We start from the raw sequence: 21,491 nt of genomic DNA on the forward strand, positions 1-21,491 counted from the left end.
CAAAATTAAAACAAAAGCAAAACTTGGTGAAAACCTAGGTGTTTATTGTTAATGATAATCTTCAGAGAGGTTCTGATTGACACTGAGGGTTTTTGAAACATCACCGTTTTCCAGCATCATCACTTACAGCTTTGTTACCTTATTATGTTATTCCAGCTTCACGGAGGCCTCCAGTTTGCTGACAGCCCCATTTTCCTTTTGTCAGCTCCCTTCTGTCTTTTCCTTTCTCCTTGTTGAGCTTAGATTCCATGGTCCATCCTCATAATAGCTCACTTGAAAAATGCCCTCAACTCCCTTGTCTTTCTCTCATCTTACTTGCCTGGAACGCCACCCTGTTTTAACCCCATTCTCTTCTATCTTTGCATCTGTACCTGAATAGATGAAGAAGTCAGGAGAAGAGCCATCCAAGTAGACATATTGGCTTCCTTTTAAATTTTTTATCACAAGCCTCCAATAGTCTATAAGCACTGTCTAGCTCTTTTACTATGGTTTTCAAATAAGCCTCCATTCTTGTTGTCAGAGATGAGAATTTCATACTTGTTTTCTCAAAACTCCCCCACTTCTCTTTCATTTTCAGCTCATGACCTTTCTTCTTGCTTCACTTGAAAAAAAAAAAAAAAAAACCTTTCAGATGAAAATGTTTACTTTCCCATCATCAGATCTATTTTGTCAGCATCTGTCCCATCTTCTTTTCTTCTTATACATTATGTTGAAGGAAATTTCTGTTTTCCTGTCCAAGACTCTTCACTTATCCAGGTATCTAATCGTAGTGATTGCTGCTTTTCCTATCCTCTCCCATTCCACTACCTAATTGTTTCATAGTGTAGAGGCAAGCTAACATCTTGATTTTAAAGCAAACACTCTCTCTTGATATCACATCCCTATCCAGCCTGTTATATCATTTCTTTGCTGCTTTTCACCAAAGAATTGTCTAAACCGGAGCTGTCCAGTAGACATAAAACGTGTACCGTGTATGTAATGGAAATTTTTCTAGTAGCCATATTGGTGTCCAGTCTGTTTTGTGGAAGGTTGCTCAGCAGTTGGTTGTAACTTTGTTGCATTTATGAGAGAAGGTAAGTTCCAGTCCTTCTACCCCATCATCTTCTAGTAGCCGTATTAAAAAAGATAAAAAAGAAACAGGTGAGATTAATTTTAATATATTTTATTTAACCCAGTAAATTTCAAATATTTTAACGTATAATCCATATTAAGTATTAATGGCATTTTTTATATCCTTTTTAGAAAAAAATCTTTGAAGTCCAGAGTGTATTTCATACTTAGGATACATTTCAGCCAGGGCTAACCCTACTTAACGTGCTGCTCAGTGGCCACATGGCTGGCTAGTGGTTACTTTATTGGGCAGCAAAGTGTTAAACATTCTGTCTTGACTGCTCTTCTGCCCTCTCTTATCAGACTTTAACATCTATTACTCCACTGATAATGTTCTGGTCAAGTTCACTGATGACCTCTATTTTGCTAAACCCAGTGACTGTTTATGTATGTCTTTCTCAGCCTTTCAGCAGCATTTGATTCAGTTAGCCACCAACTTTTTGAAATAATTTCATCCCTTAGCTTTCATGCCACTTATTCTCCAGTTTTGCTTTCCTCATCTCCTTTTTGCTATTCCTAATCTCCTTTGGTATCTTCTTTTACCCCCAACCATTGAATTTTGGTGTTTTTCAGGGCTCATTTCAGGGCTTTTTAAAAATAACACTCTTTTCTTAAATGAGTCCATCTATCCTTTCATATTTAGAGCCACCTATATGTTGATGACTTGCAGATTTAATTGTCCCCCTCATTCATCTTCTCTGAGTTCCATAGTGATCCAGCTAGCACTCTACTTGGCATCTCTGATGGGACATCTTACTTTGTCCTATATAGAACTTGTGATTTACTTTTCAATCACAGTCTTTCTTTTCAGTAAATGGCAATATCATCTGTCTACCCAAATTAAGATGCTCAGTAGTATAAGAATTGTCCTGGCTTCCTTCTATACCTCTGCATCCCATCCTTTCTTTCCTTGATTTTACTTGGTCTTTCTCCAGAATGTATCTTGAATTCATTTTCAACAACAGGGTTATCATCATGATCCAAGCCTCTGTTGTCTCTCACCTGACTTCCCGACTGGTCCTTACCGCTGCTACTCTTGTCTTTCCACCAGCCTGTTCTCCACATAGGAGCTAGAGTTATCTTTAAAAATGTAAATGAGGAGTTCCTGTCATGGCTCTGTGGAAACGAATCCGACTAGTAAGCCATGAGGATGCAGGTTCCATCCCTGGCCTTGCTCACTGGGTTTAGGATCTGGCATTGAGTGAGCTGTAATGTAGGTTGCAGATGTGGCTCAGATTTGGCATGGCTATGGCTGTGGTGTAGGCCAGTAACTATAGCTCTGATTCTACTCCTAGCCTGGGAACCTCCATATGCTGTGGGTAGGGCCCTAAAAAAATGTAAATGAGATTATAGGTCATTCCACTTGAAGAAAACCTTCCATATTTCCTTTTGTGCTTGAATAAATCCAAACAGCTATTATTATATGTGATGTTTCCTTTGCTCCTTTTTGCAGCTTTATCCCACACTGCTTGCCTCATCACTTGCAATGCTGCTTCAGTTTACATTGCCTTTCCTCTCAGTTCCTTCTCATCAGTTTTTACTCTTTCAGTGTCTGTTCATTTGCCTTTTCTGAAGTTTCTTTCCCTATCTTTTTGCATGGCTGGCTTTGCTTTATCCAAAGTAGTTCCTTCCTGTTATATTATCTAATGGAATCCTTCATGGCATTTATAACAGGCTTTAATTACTTGTGTACATTTCATTTTTTGATTCTTCTCCTATAACATTACTTCCATTAGAACAGAGAGTTATCTCTTTCCTAGCATAGAATATTGCCTAGTATACTGTAGATGCTCAGTTAATCCTTTAGTAGATTAAAGCAAGGGTAGAAATAAGGAACATAAGCTCAATAGAGCAGTAGTTTAGGCTTCTGCATGTTGGACTCCATAGGATATTCCATAAACCTAGAGAAAAAAAAAATGATGTTACATAGTATTGGTATTAATAATCTGTAGTAATTCTGGACAGCACTAAGATCTCAATATAAAAAATTGACAGGAGACATGAACCAGTAATGAATGAAAGAAATAAAAATGACTAATGTACATGAGAACAACTATTAATTTTTCCCATTATCTAAAACATGCAAATTAAAGTATCTAATTTTTGCTTCAGATTTTCAAAGATTAAGAAAATACTGTTAAGGTTGGGATAAGAACATAAACGTAGCTAGAGGAGTATTAATTTGGCATAGTCTTTCTGGAAAACACTTGGCTGTTTCACTGACTTTCTTCCTTTGTGGTAACTTATGGTTTCAGAACTTTGGTTTGAGTACAGTGGTTCAGTTTATTAAGTAGTTAGATCCAAACAAGAGTAGTTTTCATGTTGTGTTTGACCAGTGTCACTGTATTTCCCTCCAAAAAATCAGATGTTCCATAGTATATGTGTTACTTTGCTGTGATGCCTCAGTGCACTAAAGTGCACAGTTTGAAAACTGCAGATATGGAAGCATCAAGAAACTTAAGAAATGCCATGATTTAGTAATTCTTCTAGGAATCTATCTTAAGAAAACCGTTAAGAGAGGAACAAAGATTTGTTTATAAAATTCTTCCACTGAATAACAACCATCAAATAGCCATATATTTACTTTAAGGAAACAAGTGTTCTTATTTTATGTTGCAAGTCCCTCTCAGACTTGAGCATCTGGCCAGGTGGTCTCAGCACTGACTCCTTTTCAAGAGTTGTGTAGACCATCATTTCTGTAATTGCACAGTGAAATCAATCTGTTTGGAAATTCCAGTCTCCAATTTGAATCCTTAGGACTTGATTCTGATCGAATGAAGTTCTCTTTTTATTATTTCTGGGATAAAAAGTTTTAAGTAATTGATGAGGATTTGCTTCTGAGATTGAGTTGCTGCTAGTTAATAAGCAGGAGACATTGTTAAACAGAGACCACTGAAGAAACAGTCCCAGCCTACTCCTCGCTGGTTCTGTGGCCTTGAGAGGTTATTTAAATGTTCTGAACTTTGCTGATATGCCCACTTCAGGTTGATGGGTGTGCTTCTCAAGTGAGATTGTATTTGAGGGGCTGCTTCGTAATGTTATGTAGACATGGATATTACTGTTTTTTTCAATCTGGCTAAAAATCTATTCCATATGTCTTTTCTCAGTAAGTTGTACTATGTTTTATCATTTTTACCTGACTGATAGAGTACTTGGTACTGAGGGAGAACTGGTACAAGTTTTCTGTTGTTAGGTCAAATACAGAACTAGTATAGGAACTCGTAGTGTTTTAACATGACAGCATTTTGGTTGGTAATAATGAACTTAATTGTTCCTTCCATCCGTCATACGCCAAGCTAAGCATTTTACATACTGTTTCATTTAACTCACACAATAAAGTTGCTATGTTTAGATGCTGTTGTCATGCCCTTTTTAGATGAGGCTGAAGCTCAGAGAGGTTAGGTAATTTGTCCAAGCTCACCTTGCATTTAGTGGCAGAGCCTAGATTTGAACTCAGGCCTTCTGATGCCACAGCCCAGGATCTATTTACCACTATGCTGTCTTATTATGTCGTTTTATGGCCTTCTGTTTCATGAAGATGTAGTAGATGTTTTAAATCTGCTTTTAAAAGTTGTGAGTTGAATATTTTTATTGTTAGCAATATAGTAAAGCCTTTTATTCATACAGTCTCACATGCACATTTAAGAACATAGACTAAAGCCAGAAGCAGAGGTTGAAGCAGATCTGTCAATTCAGATAAATTATTCTGTGGTTTTCTAAAATACGCAAGGAATCTTTATTTTTTTTTATTTTTTTCTTAGGTATCTGAAAATATGGGTGCTATCTATAATCATTAAACTGTCATTGTTACCTTTGCTGTCTGGAGTTAGTAACTCAATTGTATTCATTCTAAACAATGATCTTTTAAAAAAATGTATAAAATGTTACATGTTAAAGGTTGGCATTCTTTTACCCCCCTCTCCTTTCCAGGCATTCTTTAGTGGCAGACTGAAGGCCAGAGGGAACATCATGCTGAGCCAGAAGCTTCAGATGATTCTTAAAGACTATGCCAAGATTTGAAGGACATACTACAATATCAATTAAAATAGAAAAATTAAATACTCTCTTCACCTAAATACGCAAAAGTGATTCAGCAAAAATGGTCAGAGTTAAGATACAGGAGAAATTGCTTCACATTTTCAGATTTCAGATAACTTTTCAGATACTCATTTTCTACTAATTTTTATGTTATTATTTTTACAAGGAACTGTAAGCTGGCACGTGATTATCCTTCTGTTCTTAGATCTATGTCTTCATAATAATTTTTCACTCAAGTCCAGTCTCTTTAGAATAATGTAACATTTAAAACTTATAAGGGAAATTAAATGAGTAAAGGCCACTTGATGCCCATTACACTTTATTTTGTTATTTTCTGTTATCTGATTTATTGGTATTCTAATTTTAACATGAATTTTCACATAAGTACTCAATTTCATACTTTGCTGTAATAGCTAGTGTTCTGCTTTAAGGCAAGATAAAGGTCTTTATGTTTCCAAGTAGTTTTCTTTCTTCACCCCTCCCTTTTGCTGGAAATTCTTACATATAATGCTTGGAAATCTATCAAATATGTAATTTCCTTTGAAAAAATTAACTATAGTTAATTAAAAAAATTGTATTAATTTCAGAGGTACAGCTTCAGATTTTTTCAGGTTATTACAAGATATTTAATATAGTTCCCTGTGCAATACAGTAAATCCTTGCTTTTTATTTTATATGCAGTGATGTGTATCTATTAATACCATACTCCTAATTGGTCCTGATCCCTTCCTTTTCCCCTTTGGTAAGCATGTTTGTTTCCTATATCTGTGAGTTTGTTTTGCCAATAAGTTGATTTATATTACTTTTTTAGGTTCCACATATAAGTGATATCATATAATATTTGTCTTTGTCAGTCTGACTGACTTAATATGATAAACTCTAGGTCCAATATGCTCGCAATATGCTGCAAATGGCATTATTTTAATTTTTTTATATGGCTTAGTAGTATTCAAATGTGTTTCTTTTTTTCTTTTTTCTTTTTCTTTTTTAGGGCCTCACATGCAGCATATGGAAGTTCCCAAGATGCAGCTGCTGGCCTACACCACAGCCACAGCAACTACAGATCTGAGCTGCATCTTTGACCTATCCCACAGCTCACAGCAATACCGGATCCTTAACCTCCTGAATGAGGCCAGGGATCAAACCTGCATCTCCATGATTACTAGTTGAGTTCTTAATCCTCTGAGCCACGGTGGGAACCCCTTCCATTGTATTTATATTCCATATCTTCTTTATTCAGTCCTCTGTTGATGGACACTTAGATTGCTTTCATGTCTAGACTATCGTGAATAGTGCTACTGTGAACATTGGGGTGCATGTATCTTTTTGAATTATAGAGTGCCTACCAAAATTCCAGACTCCTAGAAGGAAGGCAGGTATTTAACATACACCACATCGTTCAGGAAAAAAACAAAACAAAACAAAACAAAAAGAAAAATTGTGAGCATCAGCTAAAAAGGTGTTTAGATTTATAATATATGTGCATGCAGTGTATTGGCTGAAGTTGCCTAGTAAGTGACATTTAGCTGCTAGGGTTATCAGAGCTTAAAAAATAAAAAAATTATCTGAGGGGTAAAGTGTTGAGGCACTAACATCCAAAATTTCCTCATGGAAGAGCTGTTGGTAGCCTCATCCAGAATCCTTTTTTTTTTTTTTTGGTTTGGTTGCATAACTTTTGAGTCCACAGCTGACAAGAATCAGAAACTAGAGAAGTAGAGAGTGCTGTGTGTTGGGGGGAGCGTTGGTTGGGGAAGTTTCTGAAGGCAGCATGGAAGATGATGTAAAGGTAAACCAGCAAACACAGACTAAAAAGTGTCACTTCAAGTGTGCATTATATATTATCTTCCTTAACCTCTTTGGAAGTTTCAAGCATGTCAGTAAAGAACAATGACGGGTTAAATCAGCTGTCAGCAAATACTTACTATAAAGGACTTGATAGTAATATTCTAGCTTTTATAGGCCACATATGGACCATATGGTCTCTGTAGCACATTCTTTTTAAAAAAAAAAAAAAAAAAAACAGCTTTGTAAAAAAAAAAATGTAAAAACCTGTACCAAAACAGGCTGGGGGTTGAATATGGCCTGTAGGTAGAAGTGTTGGGAGTGCCAATTTAGAAAACAAAATTTTGAACCGTCACCTTTATTTGCTTCAAACAATTATGCAAGTATGAATTCAAGTGAATTGTGAAAGTATGCAAGTCCCTCTCCTACTTTCAGACTAGGGCAGGTGAAACTTCACAGCACACACAGTGCTTCTGTTCCTCCCAGCCACGTGTGCATTCCCTTCTCAGTGAGTGGCACCAGCATTTATTCAGTTTCCCAAACCAGTAACTCAGGTATCACCCAGATCTTTACTTTTTCTGTCAACATTCATGAACCACTACTCTATGTAGACATTAGTGTTTTAGGAGTTCCCGTTGTGGCTCAGTGGTAATGAACCCAGCTGTTATCCACGGGAACAAGGGTTCGATCCCTGGCCTTGGTCAGTGGGTTGAGTCAGGCTTTGCTGTGAGCTGTATTACAGTTTGCAGACTCTGCTCCGATCTGGCGTTGCTGTGGCTGTGGCGTAGGCTGGCAGCTACAGCTTCCACCCCTAGCCTGGGAACTTCCATGTGCCATGGGTGTGGCCCTAAAAAAAAAAAAAAAAAAAAAAGATGAAAAAAAATTACCGTTTTAGACTTACCACTTCTGAACTGTGTTCTTTCTTCCTGTCTCGCTCCCTTTTTTCCTTCCTTCCCCTGCACATATGGTGTATGAAAGTTCCCAGGCATCTGTGATCTCTGCTATAGCTGCAGCAGCACCAGCTCCTTGACCCACTGAGTGGGGCCAGGGATCAAACCTGCATCCTCATGGATACTAGTCAGGTTCTTAACCTGCTGAGCCACAGCTGGAACTCCTGAACTGTTTCCTTAGGAAAAACTTTGAGGGCTAGGATTACTGGGTCAAAGGGTAAGAACAGCTTTATGATAGTCCTTTAAGGCCACAAGGTTTTTTTTTGTGCTTATCCCACTTGGGGAGGTGAGGAAAGGAGAGCAAAATGTCAGCATGTTTATGAACGGGGAGTTCTGACATAAAAATCAAAAGTGACAGCCTTATACAAGTTGAGGCCTGCTGACTGCAACTGTGTTTTAGTTTCTAAAGTTAATAAAATTTCTATCACCAAGAAAGAAAAAGCAGCTGAAGCAACACAAGCAGTTGGACCTCTGATTGAGTGAGGTGGCTGTGGGGGTAAATTGGGCAATTCTTTGCTTCTGTGTGCAGGTGATCCCCGGGGGAGCAGGTCCCTGCATCTGACAGGGAATGAGCACATAACCAGAACATACAGTCCTATTGTCAGAATATGTCATAAGAAGGTGGGTAGGAACATGTGTTATAATGAATTGAATCTTTTGCCTCTTTTTTTTTTTTTTTCCCTTTTTTTCTTAGGGCCACACCTGCAGCATATAGAAGTTCCCAGGCTAGGGGTCTAATCAGAGCTGCAGTTGCCTGCCTACGCCACAGCTACAGCAACCCAAGATCCTTAACCCACTGAGTGAGGCCAGGGATCGAACTTGTATCCTTAAAGACACTGTGTTGGGTTCTTAACCTGCTGAGCCACAACGGAACTCCTTGCCTTTTTGAAACTCAACTGAAGTTGGGGTTCAGTAGCATCCAAGCCTCTGACAAAGAAAGCCATCATCTTTGTCCAGGTCCCAGCAGAAGACGTGAGCAATAGAGCATTTCACCTTAGATTTCAGAGTGGGAGATTAGAGAAAGGGGAATTTGGTACCACTGCCTTCTGGCCAACTTCACTGTCACCTTTAAAAATAGGCTTATCTTCTTTTTCCTCTGCCTGGTTGAGGCTCCTCAGTTTTATAGACCTGTGGAGGGGAGTTCGAACAGGTGGGGACAAACCATTTCCTCTCACTCTTTAGCTTAATGTGTAAGCTATTCAGAAATACGTTATTCAAGGCCATCAATGGATAGTCAGTAAGTAAGTATTTATTGAACTCCAAATGTGTATCGGGCATTAAAAATATGGATGTGAATAAGGAAGAGAATATCTGATCCTTAAGTAGCTGATTGAATTGAATGAGTGAATCCAGTTTTATCGTTACTTATTAAGGATGATTGTCTTTAAAAGACATTTTTTAGCAGATGTTCAGTGGTTTCTCAGGTTTTATAAAAATTATTAGAGAATAAACATTTTCCCATGAGTTTAAGAAAAATGTAATTTTCCACATATGAATTGTTAGTTCCTATTCTTCAGCATTGACAATTCAAAAAAACAAAACAAAACAAAACAAAAAACCCACGTTTGGCAGAAGGGAGTGAAACTCTGAGAAGTTAATGCATTGTCCCAGGTCATACTGGAAATAAAATAAGAGTCAGACCAAGAAACAGGGTCACCAACTCCTGGCTGGTGTTTGTTCTTCTATGCATTCCAAGCACTATCTCTAAACATATCTTTCTATCCCTGTCTTAAGGATAATATGATTTGTCTTATACTCCTTAATTAAGGAGAACGGGCCTCTGAGAAGCGCTGTTTCTATAGAGCCCGACTTATGCTTATTCTGTAACTTTGGAATTACAGAACATTTTCTCACTAAAGTTGAAATGGGAGAAGGCTGGGTTTTGTATGATTACTGGGACCAGAGAGGCCAGTGACATTTTTTATTTCTGATTTTCCTTGCAGAGGTGAAAATATGCTTCTCACTTGTACCTTACACCTCCTTTCTTTATGTTTTAAAGTTCCATTCCCTTTTTATAGCACCTTAGGGATTCCTCCTTTCCAGACCTCTCTCTACTCCTTCTCTAATATCCAAACCAATATTCTTTGTATTTTTCTGATAAAATATTTCTTGAATTAATTAGGCAAAGTCAAGTTCTTTCTTGAATTAATTAGGCTTATAACTATACCTGTTACAAAAGAATAATACTTAGGCCTAAGACATGGTCTGTTAACTCCAGTTTCTATATAGTAGCTGATCTTTATCTTTGTGTATCTTAAAATTACTGCTATTGAAAACATTGAATTACTGTAGAGCTATAACTATCACTCAGGCATTTTAAAAAAAAATTGCAGGTTACAAATCTCAAAATTAAATTAATTAAAATGTTTAGTTGGGAGTTCCCTTCAGGGCTCAGTGGTTAACAAACCTGACTAGGATCCATGAGGATGTGGGTTTGATCCCTGGCCTCACTCAGTGACTTAAGGATCCAGCATTGCCGTGAGCTATGGTGTAGGTCACAGACACAGTTCGGATCCCACATTGCTGTAGCTGTGGCTGTGGTTGGCCGCTGTAGCTCCACTTCGACCCCTAGCTTGGGAACTTCCATATGCTGAGGCATTGGCCAAAAAATAAAAAAAAAAATTATTTATTGAATGATAGTTGATTTATAATATATTAATTTCTGCTGTACAGCAAAGTTACTGGTTATACAAATATATATTTTTCATTCTATTATGGTTTATCACAGGATTTTGAATACAGTTCCCACTGCTATACAGTAGGACCTTGTTGTTTATCCATTCTATATATAATAGTTTGTATCTGCTAATCCCAAACTCCCAATCCATCCCCCCGCTCCCATGGCAACCACAAATCTATTCTCTATGAAAAACCTCAGAAGTTCTGATAATCAAATGGGCCTCTTTTCATACTCAATTTCACTTTTATATGTTAAAGAATGAGTTTCATCGTGATAGTTTAGGGAGAGCATTACAAAGTTATCTGATACAATCATGCATTGCCATTATTGATTGGTGCAGTTGAAATAGATTATCTGTTGCTAAAATGTGTTAACATCTAAGGAACATATGCAGGAACTAGTAATTGCCCCCTAGTTTTGTGAGACCTCATACATACTCAGGCTTAATTTTATTCCCTTCCTGATTTAAAACAGCCCGCCCAATTGGTAGGGAATAGTTGCACTTGGCTGAAGACTCAAGTCCATTTGCTGCTGGTAACTTGTGTGAGGATCCAGCAAGTCATGTCCCAGGCTGGTATCTAGCTGTTAAGAGCTTGAACTTGGTCATCACCAGGTCTTCTGTTTTCAAGATTTTAGCAGTCTATAAGGATTGAAGTTCCAGTCTTCCTTTCAAACCAAGTATTTCACTTTATCAAAAAGGAGTGATATTGTATATGGATGTTGAATGAAAACCAGTGATTAAAAAAGAGTTGGCATAATCAAGATGCCAGCAGTCTTGGTGGAATGGAGGTGGTGCTGGCCCAAGTTTTCCAGCCTCATTGTCACTTTTCATTTAGTATTTAATTCAAAGAGTCTCTGTCCTGCTTACAGTGAGAAAGCCAATGTCCCCACCAACATGTCCAAGTATTCTTGGGGAGGGGGACACTGGCTAATATTTTTTCTATTCATGTTTTGATATAATATTCTGATTCCATTAAATTTTCAGTCTCTTAGCTCTCCTTTTTCAGCTACTCCCTCTTTTATCATTGCATTGACTATAAATGCAGAATAGCATTCATTTTTTTTCATATTTTATTCAAATCAGTCACACAACATAATTATGTACTGAAGCATTAGGATAGAGGGTTTACCTCAAAGCTCAGCCTAGTGGGCAACTTGTGGAACTTACCAGCCTCTCAGGTTCCTAGCTGTGCCTTGGTCACTCCCACTTTTGAAAAGTTCCAGACTGGCTGACTCCTCTCCCATCTGCCCTCCTCACCCCCCATGTTTCCCAAAGCTCCATACTCCTACTTTATTATACCTAACAGCTTAGCTCTGTTTCACAGCTAGAACATTGGTGCTCTTTGCAGCCTGGGAGGATTTCAATGTATATGCCTAAACAAAGATAATTCTTTCCCTAAAAGGAATGCTGCCTCCACTTTACAAGTATTTATTTTTTCCTTTTGGGCAAAGTAAGATGGCAAGTTAGGGAGTAGTGAGTGGGAAGACTTGGAAGCAGCTTGGGAAGAGGATGCTGGGAAAGGAAATTGGCATCACTGATTTGCTTACCACCTGCAGTGCCCTGGGCAAGGGTTTTACAAGTATTATCCCAATTATCATCCCAACAAGCCTATGAGGTAGATAATATTGTTTCTCCTACTATAAAGACAAGGAAACAGGTTTGGGGAGGTTCAGTAACTTGCTCAGGAGCATAATGCTGAGTGGCAGATCTGGAATTTGGATACAGGCAGACTTTGTAAATCACTGTAAAATGCTGCTGCTGCCTGACCCATTATGCTGACGCCCTGCATCCATTATTGCATTCTGTTCCTGTGAGTTATGTGCAATTTTCATCCTTTTTTCCCCAAGAATAAACTTTCCAGAAGTCTCAGAGTTGGGATGTGGTGGCGCCAGGAGTCAAACCCAGCTTGCATCACTAATACCCTAAGTCTATGTGGCATGTTGCCTTGATGGGCTTTCCGCTTAAAATAGTCATGTATCTGTACCTTTACTTGGGCTTAACAAGCAGAATGTATAATGACCCCATTAAAATTTTTCCAGCCTTTATAATAAAAATCACAGTGTTGATGCCTGAGAACATTTTTTTTTTTTTTTAAAGTTTACAGTGTGAGCAATAGAATAGGAGAAAGAGTGCATCAAGGAAGATTAAACACTTTCAGATAGTAAAGACACTACTGGGCAAGAAATATACACACTTGGGATTGTGAGGTAAGGGTATTGCTCTAATTTTGGAATTCCAAACCATGGGTTCTGTCAAGAAACATCTTACCATGTACTTCAACTTGTCAGAAATAAACTGGCAAGAATGAAAAAACATCATTTAGGTTAAATGTTGCAATGAAAATACTGTTTCCACTGTCTTTTGAAAATACAGTGCTTGCAGAAATATCTTGCACATAAAAATTATGGAAATGGTGATAGGGATATTGAATTTATTTATTTATTTATTTACTTTTTAGGGCCACACCCACAACACATGGAGGGTCCCAGGCTAGGGTTTGAATCAGCGCTGTAGCTGCCAGCCTACACCACAGCCACAGCAACACAAAGTCCGAGCCGCATCTGAGACCTACCCCATAGCTCACGACACCACTGATCCTTAGCCCACTGAACAAGTCCAGGGATTGAACCTGAAACCTCATGGTTCCTAGTCGGATTCATTTCCGCTGCACCACGATGGGAACTTCAAGTCTGTTTTTAAAAAGTAGCTTAATGGAGAAATTAAGAGAATGTAGAATCAATAGCATGAATAGCATCCATCAATATCCATCCCACGGGGTGCCTGAATTCCTTTTTTGATGTCCTTGGCAGGTGTTTGTGCAGCCTTTTTTTGGTTACCTCTAGTGTTGGAGAGCTCTCTTTCCTAATTCAGGGAGGGACTTTCTTAGGGAAATGGGCTGTGTTAGGTGTTACATAATTCAGTGTAATGATGAAATATGTTTTCTGGTATAATCTGTTGATTTTTGTTTTTGCTTAGTGAAACAGGAGAGATTTAATTTCTCCTGTTTTGTAGATGTGGTTCAAATCCTTTTCAAAATGTAGGAAATGTGAACTTGTGGGAACAATGTTAGACGTGGAGTAAGGAGCCACTTGCATCTTTGTGCGATTCCCGAGAATCCCTTCTCTTGGCTGTTTTCTAGGCGCATCTCTTGGGGTTGTTTTAAGAGTTAAATGCAAATGAATCTGAAATCAGTTTTAATAACACCACTTTATTGTTCTGTACTTTATGAGTCATTAAATTGAGGCAGGCAATGCCCTAAATGTAGTCAGATGAGTGTAGAGTGCAGTGAGGCAGATACTTTGCTTAATTATACAGGAATTGTCAAGACTTGGAGCACTTGCGAGCCCAGAGTTTGCGTGGGGGTAGGGGGTGGATTCTAGTTGTCAAAAATATTTCAACGCTAGGAAAGGGAGCACGTGTTCCAATCTACCTGCAGGCAGGGCAGATATTTCCTGTAAAAGATGCTCCCAGCTTCCCTTCCCTGAAGCTCTGGGTCCCAGATTCATTCCATCAGCACCCAAGGACCTCCCACAATGAAGTAGTTTGTCCCTTGAGGGCTGAGGTCCTGATCAGATTCCAGCAGGTGGGTCTTGGCTCTAGGACCCAATCCAGCTCTGCTCACCTTTCCTGGGGTGAGACTTTACTCATCTGATAGTGAAGGGCCTGCCCTTACGGGGAGACTTCTGTACTCAACCATTACCTGCCTACTTTCTATCATTGGTGCCTTAGTTACCTCAACTCTCTGTTCAACATTTTGTATTGGATTCACTTAATAAGAAACCATTTCCTACATAATGCCTCCAGTTTTCTAAACTTCTGAGATAGTATGTCTTAGATGAGTGAATTAACATTTACATACTGCTATAGATACAATAGAAAGACCTGCTGTAGAGCAGAGGGAACTCTACTTAATATTTTGTAATAACCTATAAGGGAAAAGAATCTGAAAAAAATATGCATAACTGAATTACTTTGCTGAACACCTGAAACTAACACAACATTGTAAATGGACTACAGTTAAAAAGAAAAAAGAAAAAAAAAGAGTGGTTTTCAAAATACGGTCTTTGAACCAGTAGAATTAGTATCTCCTGGGAACTTGTTGAGATGCAATTTTTTTAGGCTCTATGTCAGCTGTACTGTATCAGAAACTCTAGGGATAGGATCCAACAATCCACCTTCAGGGGACTCTGACTCACCTAAATGTTTTCACACCCTGTCCTGCACTGTCTGGTTGTCCTCTGTGAAGGCAGATGAGGCCACTTCAACCACATTTTCACCGCCCACTCCCCCCGTACTAGTCCTAGAGTAGATTTCTGCCTAGTTTCAGTGTTCATTCTACCTCTACCATCTTGTTGCTCAAATCCATCAAAAAGATCATGATTATTTCTATATATCAAGAGTCCAGGCTAAGTAAGATCACCAGGAGAGCACAATAAGCCACATATTCTGGTTCTGTGACTTACAGACCATCCTCATCTGACCTAGCTGGGTACTTGCTCTGCAATGGCAAATAACACAAATTCTTTAAAGAACAAAAGAAATGCTGCTGGAGGCGGTGGTGGGGGTGGTGGAGAAGCCCAAAAGATTGAAGTCAGTTTGGATATAACCCTGTATCACACTCAGGATAACTTCCCTGTGTTTCCTTCTTTTCTCCTCTGTTCTAGTTCTGATTTTCTTTCTTATAGGAGCAGATGAGTAGTTTGACAAAGCTTTTAGCTCATGAAAAGAGCATTACCTTATTTATAGACTTTGGGCGTTACTATCTAGAGGTTTAAATGTGAAAGCTGAGGTATGGCTTCATGACTGCTCTTAATTTCCTCAGGAATAACTAATAACAATACATCATTGTTTAGCAGCTCTGGTTTTCATTAAATTTAATTAAATCTCCCAGAAGCTTTAAATTTAGGCTAACTTCAAAATGCAGGTGGCTTCTGTTAAGTATAATTATATTTCCTTTACAGCTGCCATGGTTTGGGAAAACTGGCCTGTCAGACTTAAAATCTCTAACAAGCTTACCAGTCCTTGGGTTTCAGAGAGACCATTCCCAAGCTCAGCTCTCCCTCCCTCCCTCGCATCCCTCTTTCCTTCCCCCTTTTGCTGAAAGCTAAGGCGAATGTGAACCTAACAAAAGTTGCCCAATGGTGCTTACAACCTCACTCACGAGTTAAGGTCAACATTTCTGAGATTCGTTTTGTCAGATGGAGTCCAAGACAGTCTTGGTTGACCACTGGGGTAAGTTGGGATTTTTGAGTTCACTAGATTCTGTGTCCAAAGAACCAAGTGGCCATAGGGCCTGGAGAGGAGGAGAACATGGGTCTGGGGCTACCTTAATGGCAAACCCTAACTGGCGGAGTGGAAGGGGACTGCAGGGTATGGAGCTCCTTCTTGCCTTCTGTTTAATCCTTTTTGCTTTGAAAGGATGTGCTTATTCTTTTTATATCTAGACTTATAAAGGACTGTGCACATGTGCAGTGAAGGCAGTGCAGCAATATTGCCGAAGGCCTTTGGTGAACCATCCGTACTTCCCAGACGGCAAACTGAGTCATGAGAAGGGATCTGCTCAAGGGCAGTTTTCTGAAGCCTGCAACTAACAACATTGTAAATGGACTACAGTTACAATGTGGGTGGGAAAACTGAGGCCGGCATGGGGGGTAGGGAGAGGAGTTATTTAACAGGTACAGGGTGCAGCACTGGTCCTCTAGGCTCCAAGGTTTTCACAGGAAAATTCTTCCTCGGAGGTCCCAGAAAAATTGCATTTTTGTAATTGTGCTGAAGTTTCACATTAGCATTGTTCTCACCTAGCTAAGAGCATAGTATATCATGACAAAGGTAGGGCAGGAAGGTTGCCAGGACTTTGATGAAGTTCAAAATTTTTTTTGCACTCTTGATATCTGTTGCACTTCCCTGGGTCTGAACACAGATTATCTAGGTCAATTCAATTTCTTTGGAAGGAAACAATTTTAAAGTTGCAAGCAGATATCTCTACTACTTGTGTACATTCTGTGGGATTTCAGCTGGCATCTAGTGCACATTTAATGACGTGCAGGCTTGTGATGTTGATCTGTGGTCAATCAGGGATCAGTTACAAGCAGTTGAATAAGTTGTCTTAATTAGTGTTATTTTAATACAGCCAAACCAAAAGTTTTGAAGTTTTGTTTCTATTTGATAGTTGTGTAGTGTCTATAATATTACTATAATCAATTTCTCAATATTTTCAGTTTTCCTGCTCTCCATACAAAATAAAAATATTTCTCTCCAATTAAAGAGTGACTACGGACTGGGTATTAGATGATATCTGGAAACCTTACTGTTTACTCTAACAATCCTTATATATGACACTAATGATTTAGTGATGTTGAGTATCTTTTCATGTGTGTGTTGGCCATCTCTACATCTTTTTTAAGAAGATTTTTAGTTTGATGTCATCCCATTTGTTTGCTTCTGTTTCCCTTGCCTGAGGAGACATACCCTTCAAAATACTGCTCTGACTAGTGTCAAAGAACATACTACCTGTTTGCTTCCAGGAGTTCTATGGTTTTAGGTCTTACATTTAAGTTTGGATTTATTAATCCATTTTGAGTTTATTTTTGTATATGATGTGAGAAGGTAGTTTAGTTTGATTCTTTTGCATATAACTGTCCAGTTTTCTCCACACCATTTATTGAAAAGACTGTTTTTTCCTTATGGTATTTTCTTGCATCCTTTGCCATAGGTTAATTGCTCATATAAGTGTGGGTTTATTTCTGGGCTCTCTATTCTGTTCCATTAATCAATGTCTGTTTTGTGCCAGCATCATACTGTTTTGATGACTAAAGCTTTGTAGTATAGTTTGAAATCAGGGAGCACAATACCTCTTGTTTTGTTCTTTTTTTCTTAAGATTGTTTTGGCTGGTCAGGGTCTTCTGTATTTCTGTACAAAATTTAGAATCATTCTAGTCCTGAGGAAAATGCCATTGGTATTTTGATAGGAATTGCATTGAATCTGTAGATTCCTTGGGCAGTGTGGTTATTTTAACAATATTCTTCTAATCCTTGCGATTTTTATCATGGAAATGTTCAAGTATGCACAAAAGTAGAGAGAATACTATAATCAACTATCATATCACTTCAACCCTACATAATTCAGTCTGCATTTCTAAACAAGAACATTTTCTTACACAAGCAGAACACCAATGCTACCCTTAATGAAATTCTTAAGAGTTCTCATCACAAGACACTTTTTTTTCTTCTGTTTCTATACAAGAAGGTGGCTGTTCTTGGGTAGAACCTATTGTAATCATTTCATGATGTATGTGAGTCAAATCATGATGCACTATACCTTAGACTTACACAGTGCTGTATGTCAATTATATCTCAATATTGGAATTAAAAAAGGTAGCTCCCTCCTACAGGTGCACACTAAAATGAAAAGCTACTGCATTTGACCCCCACACATAGAGCGAACCCCACCACCCTCTGCCTGGTTTGAAAAGATGAACAAGGAAATCTAGGAAATGCTAGGGCTACTTCCGAGTGCCTGTGACAACAGAAACACACCCATGATTACAAATGAGCCCAGGAGCCTGGCGTCCAGGTAGTTGGTGCTGGACCCTGTGGGGCCCATAGTTGGGAAAGGAGAGGGAAGGCTTTCTGCGTTCAGGCTCAGATGGCATGAGAAACCTGTCCTGGGGAAGGAGGGGCTCCCATCCCTAGGGCTGTGTTTCTGGGGTGTCACTGTCCTCTGGCTCATGCCTCCTACCCACCACATCCCTCCATTTCCAGAAAGTGCTTCTTAGGCACTCCCTACACATTCCCACTCCATCTACTTGCTGATGGCTAAAATCCCCCGAAGGTGAGAAAACTTGTCAATCTCTAATCAGTGATGAGATATATAAAAGCAAACACCTGATGGAGATGAAGCACTGGCCTCACTTACCCTGAGATCTAATCAGCCGGCAAGTGTTCGGGGTTGAGATGAGAACTTTTCCTCATAAGAGGGGAAGAAAGTGGTGGGGGCTGTGCCTAGAAAGCAGAAGCTGCTGCTCCTGAGTCGTTCTGGTCTGTGTGTGGACCAGCAAAGGCCTTTCTCGCTTCTGTGGCCTCTCCTGTCTAAGGCAGGGAAGCCCCTAATGGGAAACCCTGAGATAAGCTTTTGAAGCAAGAAGCCTTCCCATTATTTTTGGCCAGTGGAAATCAATTTCATTCCTCTACAGTATGAGGTTTTCCTCTCTTCAAGTATGACGGGGGAAGAGGCCTCAGATTCCGGGGAGGCAAGCTATGTCTTCCCTGCCTACTGAGGGGCTGGGATGTGGCCACCTCATTTTGGAAGCTGTAGCAGTTCAGTTTTCCTCTCCGGCTCTGTTACATAGAGACTAGGTCTGAATAAGTGAAACAGGCAATCTCTGCTATCTCATACATAATGTTTTTACCTTGGATTAACCAGGTGCTTTTAGATCTTTGCTCTTTACCATAAATTAGCTGAACTGTCTTACATATAGTATTAGACATAAGGTAAGCAGTATATAATTTTGCTCCATGACCCAAACAGTGCCTTGTACAAACTTGCTTTGTGCCAGGGATCTAAGAGAGTCTGAGCTATGTTTTAAGTGTATTTGTAAATGGCTTGGATGGAGGGGGAATAAATTAAGATGACTGTAAGGGGAGGTATCGAGTAGCCACATTCCTGCCTCTCTTGCCCTTACAGTCACTGTTGAAATCATCAGCCCATTGAGGATGTGTTTTTACCTCTCAGAATTGTTCACAAGCTATTAAAATATTTGCAGTTATAGAGGCTAAATACCAGATGCTTCCCCTCCCTCTGAGTATGGAGATGTTGTTAAAATGTACAGGGACTTACTGAATTGCTAATAAGTGTTGAACTCTTAAAAGCGCTTTAGAAAAATTATGACCCGATGAACAGTTTGCATCTGCCTTCAAAAAATGGGTTAAGTTTTTCCTTCATTAGACTTTCATCTGCGTCAGAAGATAAATAACAATAATGCTGTGATACTGGGCCAAGGACATTAGTGGTCTAGTAATGAAGCAGAGGGAGGCTGGAAAATTCTGAAAATCTTGGCCAGGGAACAGGATCCAGAATCCAGAAGGCCAGAGAATCAGTAGCAGTGACTTTAGTAGGTGATTATGGAATCCAGGATCTCTAGAGTTGGTGCAGGCTGCAAACGCGTTCTTGAAGGTTTTAGCTGATTTTCTAATCTTTTTAGCCTTTAAAGTGGGTGTGTGTTGAGAAAAGTTAGTATCTTTCCAGATTGGAGGTTAGTGCACAGGGATTCATGCTGTGGTTTTCAATTCATAGCCATGGAACCAGCAGCATCAGCATCATTCAGGTGTTGGCAAAAGTTCAATTAACTATCAAGAAGAAAAAAGGGAATTTTATTCAAGCCAAACTGGGGATTATACCCTGGGAAGCAGATTCTCAGAAAGCTCTGAGAACTGTTTGGCCTGTTAGAGGTTGAAGGCATAGTCATGTACGTTTTTGAGTCAAAGGGTCGTACATCAAAATAACATACTGATATTTTACATAAAGCTCACCAAGGATATGTGGTCCAGGTAAACATGTACAAAGTGAACAGCAAGTCACTGCGACTCCCTACAAACCTGGGTAAGAACACTCTTCTTTTAAGAAGTTGCATTGCTGGAGTCAGAAGAAAGAAAAAAAATGATCTTGATGGTTGAGCAGGCACTGCCATGTTTGAGGAGCCCTGGTTAATGGCTAACACAGATGCACACTGAACACTAGGCAGGGGGGCCCAAAGGCACATGCACAGAATTTTATGTTTAGTTTTATCTTGTCCTCCCTTAAAACACAAATTTTGTTTCATCACATAATTGTTAGAAATGCAAATTCTTAGGCCGAGATCAGACTTACTGAATTAGCTGTTTTAACGTTTCCAGGTGATTCTGATCCCTGCCTAGGTAGGAGCACCAACTGTCTATGTGCCTTCAGTTGATTCCACCCAGTGGCATATGGGATTTCAGTAGTCTTGGTGAAGAGGTGAAGATGAGAGCTTGGTTTGTAAGCTCCCAGGTAGTGATTAAATAAATAGGTGGTTGAGTTTTGATGGCTAAAGTTGGCTACAGATTCAACAACAAAATTTCTTTTTTCTAAAAATCTGGAAGATAGCTTGCCTCTTCAGTATGAAATATTCTCAAACCCAAGAAGGAAAGTACTGACTTCAAAAGGAAAAGAAAAAAGGAAGGGTCTGGTAAACACCAGGACACACATGACTAGTTTTAGTTGACAATACAAAAATCACGCACCCCAAAGAAAACTTATTTGATGGTATTAAATGAAATTTTATCCACATGAGAGGATATGCAAACTATATATATGGATGGATAATCACTGTGAAATTGTTGAATTTTGGTAAAAAGTAATTTTCATTTGTGGAGATTAACATTTTTCACTTCTTACCAGCTCAGAGGCCTCCTAGCAGGCAAAGTCACATAATTTTTAGTCATTTTAAGCATTGGATCAGTTATGTAACAGGTCTGTTATGAGCATCAAATGGATAAAGATGAAATGTAAAGCCCTCTTGCAAATCATTATAGGTGTAAAATTGTTTTTTGTGTTAAGGTTAATTCATTTGGTAACATAAAAAGTGCAATGGGAATATGGAATTTTATGTATATTTTCCTTCACCAGTGTGATGAGAATTTATGTGTTTACCATGTGGCCAGAACAGTAATAGTGTTCTCACCCTTTCTCCAAACAGTGTTTAGAGCAGTTAGCTATTTTCATATGAAGGATTAATAAGATTTTTGACCATGGAGTTCTTGTTGTTAAGAACCTGATATGGTATCCATGAGGGTGTGGGTTTGGTCCCTGGCCTCCATCAGTGGGTTAAGAATCTGGTGTTGCTGTAAGCTGTGGTTAGGTCACAAATGAGGCTTGGATCCTGTGTTGCTGTGGCGTGGGCATATTAGAACTGCC

General features: G+C 39.0%; 2 protein-coding genes across 5 annotated transcripts in view; both read left to right on the plus strand.

The window, feature by feature from the left end:
• The window catches only part of HSD17B4 (hydroxysteroid 17-beta dehydrogenase 4), an 87,860-nt gene extending 82,126 nt beyond the window's left edge, over positions 1-5,734 (plus strand). For 3 of the 4 annotated variants that reach the window (XM_021081510.2, XM_085009720.1, XM_085009721.1), the window contains one exon: positions 5,041-5,734. In XM_021081510.2, the coding sequence (XP_020937169.2) occupies positions 5,041-5,130 (90 nt within the window). In that variant the 3' untranslated portion in view covers positions 5,131-5,734. 4 annotated transcript variants of the gene reach the window in all.
• Positions 5,735-15,585: 9,851 nt separating this feature from the next.
• FAM170A (family with sequence similarity 170 member A) overlaps positions 15,586-21,491 on the plus strand; it is a 54,445-nt gene continuing 48,539 nt past the window's right edge. Inside the window, exon 1 of the mRNA XM_005654995.4 lies at positions 15,586-15,793. The gene's annotated coding sequence lies outside the window, so the exon portion shown is untranslated. The remainder of the gene's footprint in view (positions 15,794-21,491) is intronic.

Source organism: Sus scrofa, chromosome 2, assembly GCF_054392235.1.
Source record: "Sus scrofa isolate SSC_HxYL_T2T_F1_AM1 chromosome 2, Sscrofa_HxYL_maternal_Yorkshire_Landrace_v2.0, whole genome shotgun sequence".
NCBI lineage: Eukaryota > Metazoa > Chordata > Mammalia > Artiodactyla > Suidae > Sus > Sus scrofa.